General features: G+C 42.2%; 1 protein-coding gene across 1 annotated transcript in view; it reads left to right on the top strand.

Moving 5' to 3' along the window:
* The first annotated feature begins 323 nt into the window (after positions 1–323).
* Positions 324–10,859, top strand: part of RMDN3 (regulator of microtubule dynamics 3) — a 43,223-nt gene continuing 32,687 nt past the window's right edge. Inside the window, exons 1-6 of the mRNA XM_035326913.1 lie at positions 324–686; positions 2,151–2,346; positions 3,001–3,147; positions 7,694–7,961; positions 9,071–9,173; positions 10,505–10,565. Of these exons, the coding sequence (XP_035182804.1) occupies positions 443–686; positions 2,151–2,346; positions 3,001–3,147; positions 7,694–7,961; positions 9,071–9,173; positions 10,505–10,565 (1,019 nt within the window). The 5' untranslated portion in view covers positions 324–442. The remainder of the gene's footprint in view (positions 687–2,150; positions 2,347–3,000; positions 3,148–7,693; positions 7,962–9,070; positions 9,174–10,504; positions 10,566–10,859) is intronic.

The raw sequence follows: 10,859 nt of genomic DNA, 5'->3' as shown, positions 1-10,859 counted from the left end.
CACCCCTAGAGGTACAGGTACACGTACAGGTGGAGGTACATGTACATGCACAGCTACAAGTGTAGGCACATGCACATGGACATGCACACGCACATGTGTAGGTCCATGTACAGGTACAGGTGTAGGTGCAGCTACAGGTATAGGTACACGCACACACACCCCTACAGGTACAAGTTTAGGTACAGGTATCAGTACAGGTACAGGTGCACATACACTGACACATGCATGTACACACACACGTACACCCAGACACACACACCCCCACAGTCCCAGTCACACACCCTCGCACAGGCCCAGCCCCAGCCGGGCCCCTCCCTCCGGCCGCGGCGCGGGGCTCTGACGCCTCCTGACGCCACAGCGCGGCCGGGCCCCGTTTTCCTCGATCCCCCCCCCGCTTCCTCCCGTCCCGTCCCGTCCCGTCCCGCCCCGTCCCCCCGCAGCCATGGCGCGGCCCGGGCCCGGCCGCCCGTCGCTGGGGCTGGGGCTGGCGCTGGGCGCCGCGGGGCTGGGGCTGGGGCTGGGCCTCGGCCTCGGCCTGCTCCGGCGGCGCCGCACGGGAGACGGCCGGGATCCGGAGCAGGATCCGGAGCGGGATCGGGATCACGATCGGGATCAGGACCGGGCTCGGGCTCGGCCCGGCGGGCTCGGCCCGGGCAGCGTGGAGGCCGTGGGGCGGCGGAGCCTGGGTAGGGCCTGGCGGGGGCCGGGCTGGGCGCGGGGAGCGGGGTTAACGCACGTGGGGTTTGGTTTTTCTTCTTTTTTTAAAAAAAAAATCATTTTTTTTCCAAGCTTGGGCAAAGCTGCAGGGGTAGATAACGAGGCTGCGTCAGTTTGTGGCATTGCTCAGGTTTTAAAATGAGCACGGCGGTGGTGGTGGGGACTGGGCACCGACAGGTGCATCCTCAGCAGCCTGCCTCCAAAAAAGAAACAAGGAAAAAGGACAAAAGAGAGTGCTCTCACCTGAATACCTTGGCTGGGTTATCTAAAGACCTGTCACTGCTTCTGTGTTGGTGGGGGGAGTGACTTGTAAACAGAGCTTTAACCTCTTCCTGTTACAAAACCATCTTTTAGATATTAATAACTCAGTGTGTTCCTGCTGTGCTGCACGTGGCATAAACGGCAGGAGAACTGCAGCATCCAGCAGGAGCAGGAGGGCAAATGATACCTGCATGATTCTGACAGGTGGCCTTGGCAGGCTGCTGCAATAGATGTTCGCCTGCTGCTGGCTAATAGCTGCATAACTCAGAAGGAATCCTTTCATCGTTGGAAGAGGAAAGCAGTTAAAATTCACAAATGCACATCTGTTCTTAGGTGCTGGTTGTTGGCACTGTATCTGCAAGAAGACTTCAAAGATCGGGCAAACTAGTTAATGTTGTAGGTTGTCCCAAGCCAATGGCGTATGTTGATGACAGCTGCAATTTGAAGCCCCTTGTCTCCTCTTTGGGTTTCTGTTTTGTTTTCTTTTCCTGAATAAGAACAGAGTTGTGGGTTGGCTGTTTTTTTTTGCTTGTTTGGTTGGTTCGTTGGTTGGTTTATTTGATTGTAGTTTTTATTTTAATTTAATGTATTTAACATAATTTGTATTTAGCATTTATTTAACATTGTGGGCAGGGAAGTCTGTCCACAGTTAGCTGTATTGCCCTTGTTCGTTGCCACGTGTTACCTTGTAGGCTGGTTGTTCTCCTGGCTGGTGGCCTCCAGAGCTGATTGCCATTCAGAAGAAAAGCAGACTAATTTTCAAGTGTAATGTTAATACAGAAGTATGCAGAACAGAAATTGAATTAATTTGCAGTCAGGATTTCTTAAAAAACAGTGATTTGCTTCTCTGCAGTGGTCTTAGTGATGTTCAGTATGGATTTTGCTCTTTTTCTAATTTTTTTAGCAAGGGGATGCCTAGAGAAGTGTAGTTAAAAGAGCTTTATTCACCTCGATTAGTGTTGCACAAGTGTTAAGTGTGGCTATGTGCTGGTGTCAGAGAAGGGAAGTGGTAAACCAGTGGAAGAACCCAAAACCCTAGGCCAGGTCAGGAGTCAGTACTCAAAATTAAGCCTTATATCCTCCATTTTCTGAAAACAAAGCTGAACTGAGATTTTCTATGAGAAATCCTTTTCCATTTGCATCTAATGAACTTTTTCGCTCATTTTTTTAAGCCCTGTCCAAAATGCCAGTTCCTGTAGAGGCAGGAGATGGTGCTGTGTACACACCTCTGCTGACACAGGACGAACAGGTGGATGTTCTGGACCGCCTGGACTTCATGTTGAGAAACATTGCAGAGCTAAGGAAAGAAGTGGAGGAGCTACGAAACAGCCTACAGCACTTAGCTGGAGAAATCGTTGGTGAAGTCAGGTGAGTATCGACCCTTCCCCTTCCTTGTCTTTTCCAGTTGTTATACATTTGTACTCTATAGCACGGGAAAACAGCCATGATTAATTAAGTGTATATTAAGTGCAAAATGAAAAAGTGGAAAAAAAGTCTCGTTAGTTTCCACTGGCATTATGTCTTGGCCTCTAGTGAGATTAGTATAAAAATATATAAAAATGTATATTTAGCCAAGTTTGCGTTTTTTCTTCTGGAATACTAAGTATTGACACTTGCTTAGGATGAATTCTAAACTAGGAAGGTTATTTTTGTAAATCTTTGTCTCTTGTTACTGCTGTTTTGTCATTAAGTGCTGCTAACTGTAGGTAACTTCTGATACGCAATAAAAGGTCTTACGTTCTGCAGGGGGCTTCAGGATTCCTCTGCCTTTGCTCACTGAGGAAATCAGAGGAAGGCGTGTGATATGATTATCCTTTTGTGTATGTATTGCTGCGGCCAGACTTGCTTTAAGAGTAGAATACCATGGTTACTGATGGTAGCGAGATGTTTGTGTAAGCAAGAGCAAGTCACCTTGTGAATTTTTGGGGTACAGAGCACATTGGATAGAATCTGCTAGAGAGAGGTACAGAAGCAGAATTTCGCCATTAAGTGGGTTTTGTTTTCTTCTTGCCTTTCTTACAGGTGCCATCTGGAAGAAACTCAGAGAGTGACACGCCGAAGGCGTTTTCCATTCCATAGGGAAAGAAGTGATTCCACGGGGTCCAGTTCAATTTATTTCACAGCCAACTCGGGAACAGCTACCACAGATGATGGAGAAAGCGAAGGCGGGTAAGCATAACACCATGTCTGAGGCAGCTTTTATAGACTTTGGTGCCCAATCACTTACTTATGAGCAGTGTCATGCAAAGAAAAGGTTTGTTTTCTCTTCCCTGCTGGCTGTTTGTCATCCTGGTTTTGTTTGCTTTTATTACAATAAGTCCACCTGATGTATTATGTAGGGGAAAGTTATTTCCCTCTGAGGCCCTGGTGATAAAGACTGCTCCTTAAAAAGAAAACCGAAGCCTTCCAGTGGTGGTTATCAGCACAAGACATGTCTTTGCTACTGTATGCAGCTTGGTAGGAAAGTTAACAGTGTACTATAGGGAAATCAGCAATACTCCAGTTGGGCTCGATCATAACTTTGGAATATAGATTTTTTTTTTAAAAAAATACATTTTGCTAGTGCTTGCTGAAGGCAGATACAGCTCCCTCAGAATCTGAACAACAGGACACAATTTGAAGCAAACACACACACATGATAAAACCTCTGAAGGTGTTTGTTAATGGGAGTTGGGAGCATCAGGAATTAATTCTTAATGTTTGATGGGTGATTGGGAGCTTTTGCCAGAGATAAGTGCAGTGATTCCACTTCTGGGGAGGTGGTAGGAGAAAAAAAAAAAAAAAAGACCAAAAACATTTGATTAGGGAACCTTGCAGGAAGAAGGGTATTAGGACCCCAGCCTGAATCTCAAGTGAGAGATTTATCAGGTTAGAAATAAAATTTCCATACATTTTAGAATGTCTGGAAAACTTGAGAAATCTAAACATATTCCCGTTGACTAAAGTGTTGTTGGTTAGGGTATTTCTTGTGATTTTTTTCTCAGTGTGTAACAGCGATCACTTTTGTTGCATAGGTTCTTCTAGTCTAAAAACAGGTGAAAACTACAGTATAATTGAAGAACACAGACAAAGAATCCAGTATAAATGCAAGTATTGTGATATTAAAGCAAGGGGTCTGCTGCATACACTCGCCAGACTTCTGCCTTTCTGATGAAAGGCTTCTGTGCCTTAATCAGATGAATTTTACAGCTTCTGAAGTGCGTAGACATTTTCTAAAACACGCAGTGCTGGTACTAAACCCAAAGAAGTTGACATGAAATACAATTTAAAGAGAGAAGTTAATTAAGGCACAAAGAGAAAGAGAGGCAGAATTTGGACGTAAGGTGCTGTTTGGTAGTGGCCTAATGACCGGTCGGCTGGTGCACACTGACACTTTGCAACATGGGTTTGTAATCAGGACACAAAGCTGCAATTACTGGAGCAGCCTCCTAGAACAAAGGACACAGATCTGTGGGAAAGCAGGCTTTGTTACTTCCATAAAAATAGGTCATTTTAGTGTTCAGTCTCAGTAACTGGACTTGGTGAGGCAGGAAAGAGCCGATATGGTGTCATTCAGGTGATAGAACTGCTTCATTCTTCTGAAGTGTGTGTTCACAGGAAAGCAAAATTTGGGAGTAAGTGAGTCACGGTGGTATAATGTGTCAGAAGGCTACATAATAAATTTTATATACATATGTGTGTGTGTGTATATATGTATTGTTGAAGGCAGGACCTGTGCCGTCCAGGTAACAACAGATCTGTTTAATCATCAGGTTGTCAACAGATATTTTATAAAGCATATTGAAAAGGGTGATCATTTTCAAAATACACCAGCCCCGAGTGGCATCTGATCATTAGAAATTTTTAAGTCGTGACAGAAGCCAGGAAGGATCCTAAAGTTTGCTCAGACTCTCCTTGGAGGACCTCAAGTGAAGTGTGGAGTGGGGACGTGTTTTACTGTAAAACCTTGTTACTTTATCAGGAACCTTGTGATGGTTGGGGGATTTTTTACTTTTTATTTAAAATCTATAAGAAGGTTTAATGACTGGAGTGAAGAACTAGTGGATAAGCAGCTCTCATTTGATGTAAATATAAATATATATATGTATAGGATATTTGAATGGTGTATCATGTCACTCTGGTATTTGTCCTGTATAAATAAGTGTAATGTTAGTCTGTTCAGGACCAGCTGCCTTTGGCATGCAGTGTTTTCTTCTAGAGATGTAAATGCTAAACGTTATTGTAGAAAATCAGGGTAGAAAATGCACTTTTTGGAAAAAGAATATTTGAGCTTTTTAGCAGCCGCTGGGAGGAAGAATAAGACTATCCTTAGATACGTTTCAGCCCTGTATTCATTTCTGGCAATTTAATTCTTTTAATGAAATACAGGGGGGGAAAACAACACACATTTCAGCTTTATTTTATAAACCACATGGACATAAGCATCTTCTCCGGTTTCATATACAATTGACAAAAATCTTCACAAACTTTCAGGAGCCTGGGGGTCTTGGGCTGTTACAGAACTTAATTTCTGCATATTGCTTTGGCACTGCTTTGGTCTTTCAGGCTTCTTCGCCTCCTTCCATGTGCTTTTCAGTTCCAGATAATGTGTTTTCATATTCTGCTGGGATGTGTGCTAGCCAGAGGCCTCAACATACCAAAGCATTTAAGGACTTTCCATCATCATAAACTTGGGAAAATAGGCCGGTAATATCTAAATCCCTTAATCTTTCTAGAAACTCTTGAGTTTATGACATTTTATACAGCATTACATCCCTTTTTAAGCTGGCAGCATCTTGTATGAGCTGTCTTGGAGAAAACACATTTTTGTGGTGAAGAAAGGAGTATATAGGAGCCACCTGTTACTGTTTGTTTTTAAAGGCCGTATCCTGTTTCAGGATCCTTCAGCATGGAGAGTGGTTTAAGTACTGAAATCTTTGCAGCCACCAGTGAAATGTTGCAGTGAAACAGTATCACCGCTGCGGAGCCCACAGCCACACTGCTTAGTGGGTTAGGATGGGAAATAATGAACTGGGCTAAATCTTAGCCACAGAGGAAATTTGAGGAGTTTTTGTTTAAGTACTGAAAATGAAATAGTCTAGGAAACTAATAATATCATGAACCGTGAGAAAATACCATGAAATTAAGCTTTTAGCTCGATCTGAATGAGAGCCATGTCAGTGTCACCTACCACCATGTTGTAAGTAGGCAGTGCGGAATTTAACGGAGAACCTTCAGCACATCACCTTGTTTCCAGGTTTTGCAGGGATAACAGATGACTGTTACTTTACTTCTTGTCGTATTTATATATTTTTAAACTACAAAATTGTACTTTTTAAAATTTGTAGTTGCAGGCTGTGGTGAATGAAGTTATTTACCTTCTACCAGAAAGGGAAATGCTGGAGCATAATTGATGGTTCTTAGAAAACTGAAGTTTTGATAGCCAAATGTACTTTGTTATCTGTCTGTGGCCAAATTAGTGTAACTGCTTTCTTTAGATATGCACGCCAGCCACACATCTGTATCTCCAGACAAAGGCAGCTTGTGCAGAGCGATAGATTCTGCCTTGGAGAACAGTGTGGCCAGGACAAAAGGGAGTACAGCTGTAGTTAGCAAATACCCCCAGGCTGTGACAGCTTTTAATTTTAACAGAACTTTTTAAGTTCAACATTCAGCTTGGGCACAGGTTAGTTAGGAAACAGCAACAAATATCCTCTAGAATTAAACATTTATGGGCTTTGAAGTATACTGCTTCAGGAAGGTTGCCTTCTACCCAGATAAACCAATGAAATCTGAATATAGAAGTGCAAATTCTTAAATTCCTGGCTAACTTGGGCTGCTCCTTCTGGTTAAGCACTCACAGAAGAATGTGAGGGGGTCAAATAGACCAAGAATCTTCTTCAAGTTGCTTGAAGCTATGTCCTCACATCCAGGTCTCATTCTGTAAGTAGATACCCTACTGCAACTATATCAGTCGATACATAATGCTGCTTTAAATTTCCAGCCTAGGTGCCTGTGTATGATGTGGGGGAGCTGAATTTTAGCCATTCTCATCAATTTTAATCTAAGCTTTATCCTTTTTCTTGTGACTAATTTAGCAGCTAATCACTGCCTGGGTTTTTGTTCATGGTATGCCTTTCTGTGGCTCATCTGCCACCTCCTTGCTTGACTTTTGCTCAACCCGAATATTTTGGATTGTTCCCCTCCTGTACATTTTCAGTGGGAACAAGCTGTTTTGTTTTTAGCGCTCAAACGATATGATGGAGGTATTAGGCATTGCCAAAACAGCTATTATGCCTGAATTTCCTGGAACACGTTAGAAATCTCAAATTATATTTTCTATGTGGATGAGCGTGTTGGATCTTTTGTTGAAATTTTCTCTTACAATTCATGCATTTAACTAAATTGTTCTAGCTCTGTTCTTAGTGTTTAATTCTTAAAGTTAAAAGGCCTAAAGGAAGCTTTTAAAGTATGTGAACAAGACATGGACCCTTGTGACTGAGCTCTACTCAACTTTTTGGGGGCTTCCTTTCTTTCTTCAGCCTTTTGTGGTTGTGTATGTTACATGAGAAATAATGAATGGAGTGTCATTTGAGAGGCTTGGATCGCACAGGATAAACTGAGATACATTACTCTGTTAGGAAGAGTTCATTTTTGTGTACCATACGTGTCATAGCACAGCATCTCCTCAGACTAATTTTTCATTATGTTTTCTTCTTTTTCTTTCTTCTGAAAGGTACACCACAGCCAATGCGGAGTCTGACTATGACCGGGAGTCTGAGAGAGAGAGTGAAGAAGGGGAGGACGAAGTGAGCTGTGAAACAGTGAGAACAGTGCGCCGGGATTCCCTGGATCTTGTCAACGAGGATGAAACACCTTTAATCTTAGATTCCTTGCTGGAGGAAGGACTGGGTCAGCTACTGCAGCAGGCTGACCGCTTGCATAATGGACATGAGCAAGAGAAGAGAGAGGGATTCCAGCTGCTTCTGAATAATAAACTGGCGGTAAAGGTTGCCTTCTTATATCTTCCAGCAGTGATTTGTGTTTTTAGCTAAATAGCTGGGAAAGAGGAAATTGCATTTCTTAGTGGGATCCAGGTTCTATACAACAACTGGGCCAGTTTCCAGCTGCCCTCTTTCTCAGGAGCAGCCTGGGAGCTGGCTGAAGACCAAAACGGTTCAGGCTACAGCAGCAGCCAGTTCCCAGTCCCTATCTGTCCTGGAGCTCCTCTACATCGTGTCATCACTTTCCCTGAGTGAGCACCGCACAAATGCAAAGTAACAGCGGGATGTCTATACAACAAGCTAGCATTTTGATAATCTGGATGTGTCACTATATCATACACATGATGCAAAACTATCCCAGTTTATGTTGGTGCTGCAGTAGCAAGGGTCAGTTCTACTCCAGCTGTTGCAGAGAGCTAGCTTGTATCTCTGGCCGTGCACAGTGATGCACCCAGCCTTGAAATGTGCCTGGCTGAATCCAGCATTGCTGCTGCTGTGATCTACAGCAGCTAATTCAGGACTGCCTTTGCTGCAGTTGCACCGTCACCCTCTGTTAGTGTTTATCTGAGAACTGCATAGCCATTAAAGACAACTTCTTAGGTTTTAAAAAGCAAAGCCTGTACTTCTCCTGTGTTTCCATGAGTTATAGAGGGAAAGCTATAAAAGATGACCTGATCATTTCTAATTCCAAGGGAGTTTATTTCCTTCCAATCAGGAAGAAATGGCAGAGTTGTCAGCTTCTGAAATTCTTTTGTATGCTTCTTTCTTGTTATCTCCCACTTTTTTATATTTACAGCAAATAAACCAGATTGTTAGATGGTTGTGTTTTTAAGTTTACTTTTTTTTTTAAAGTTAACTTGCATTAGATCTGTACCAGATCTAATCATTAGATTAGTACCAGAAGTGTAGCATTGTAAGCTTATAAATTCAGCCACCCCATTTGCTCTTTTGAGGTTCTGCTTCAGTTCTCATAGATTTGGACCTTTTAAGGTTTCAGAAATGTCTGTGCAACTTGTAGTATGTGCCCTCTCTTGATTTTTCCTTGTTCTATCAATGGCAGAAGGGATGTTTTACGTGGTTGATGCATCTTGTTTATGTTTTCACTGCAGTATGCGGACCAGAGAGACTTTCTCTGGCGCCTGGCCCGAGCACATAGCGATATGTACGAAATCACAGACGACGCAGATGAGAAGAAAACATATGCATCTGATGGTGAGGAATTGTGTGTTCGTGGCAAGGAGAGGGGGGTGTTCAAACCTGATGCTACACTTCAGAGTTAAAACCCTGCACTGCAGACTATGTGGAGGCAATATGTGGTTGTATTGTGGTCTTTGGTGGTATGTGTTCTGAAGGGCAGTGTAAGTGGACCAAGAGCTACCTAAAAATATACAAGTTTGTTTCTCCAATCTATCTTATATATATCCTGTGTGATAATAAGATTAGTTTTTGCTTCATCCCATTTAAATTTTTGTGTTGCTGACATGTGCAGGTACTTAAAAAAACTAAATGTTAAATGTGTCTGTTTAGTTAGTGAAATGAGTTTAGTTTCATTTCATTCCCCTCCACTATCTTGAATTTGATTTGTTGCCAAGTTTGTAGGTGGGTCAGAACAAAACAAATTATCATCTTTATTTTATTAAAGATGTGTGACAAAAGATTCTATTCTAAAACATCTCTATCCTGTTTATTATCCAAATAACTAAATATACTTTTTAATATTTTAAGTAATTATTTTCTGGAAACCATCGTAGCCATTTAAAATGTGAAATTTAACTTCTATTTAGATAGTTCTTTTTGCCTTTAGTAGGTGCTTAATTCTCAGTTTTTTTGAGGCTGCAGGTTCTTAGAGGAAAGAGAGGAAGTGAGGCAAATTCTAGATCTAAGGCTGTGGAATGAATCAGAACAAAACCATTGCAAGCTTTTGTTAACTTTTCTTGACATGTTGGGGAAGATACTTTGGTTACAGATGAATGTACTTCCAAATAGGGTGAAACCATGTTGGCAGGTCAAGAAAATTTGCTACTGTGCTTAAAATTCGCATGATCTCTTTGAGTGATCTTGGATGCTCCATATCACTGCAAGGGTGTGAAATTATATATGGATGTGGTGGTTTCACACCAGTAGCAAGCTAAGCTCTGCCATGTTGTTCTCTCACTCCCCCTCCTCAACAGAATGGGGAGAAAATGTGATGACAAAAAAGCTTGCAGGTTGAAATAAGGACAGGGAGATCACTTACCAGTTACTGAAATGGGCAAACCAGACTCATCATGAGGAAGAATAATTTATTTCACTAATAATTTTATTTCACTAACAGTCTAGAGCAGTAAGAGTTAAAAGCAAACTAAAAACACTTTACCCCCATCCTTTTCTACCTGGTCCCCCCAGGCGGTGCAGGGGAAGGGGGTCGTGGTTGGTCCATACCACTTTGTCACTTGACTGTCCTTCATGGTCACTCTCTGCCCCTGCTCCACATGGGGTCCCTCACTCCATAGGGGAGGCTAGGACTGAAAGTGGCTGAATTTCTTACCTCTGACCACTTGCAGGGAAAGAAGAGCTGGAGATCGCCTTTCAGAAATGGGATGAAAGTGCTGAGTGTCATCAGTGGTATGTAACTCTCCATCTTGTTTTTAAGAAGGATAGGAAAACTGGAGATTGCTGTGAGCAGAGCTGCATTTAAAAACTGTTTAAGAAAAAAAAAGCTTATATGCTCATAATTGATGTACACTACATTAATGCTATTTTCCTTAAAAAGACGTTTCTTAATAGCTTTGGCTAATTGGCGTAAGTAATTATTTCGCAGACAATAGGTTTCATTGCCATTATAGAAATAAACTATTTTGGTTTGCTTATGCCAATTTTATTATGAATTTCTTTGTGACAAAATGGCCAGAAGAGTTC

The sequence above is a fragment of the Oxyura jamaicensis genome, chromosome 5 (genome assembly GCF_011077185.1).
Source record: "Oxyura jamaicensis isolate SHBP4307 breed ruddy duck chromosome 5, BPBGC_Ojam_1.0, whole genome shotgun sequence".
Classification (NCBI taxonomy): domain Eukaryota; kingdom Metazoa; phylum Chordata; class Aves; order Anseriformes; family Anatidae; genus Oxyura; species Oxyura jamaicensis.
Note: the sequence above shows the minus strand (reverse complement) of the source record. Positions and strands in the feature narration are given on the sequence as shown.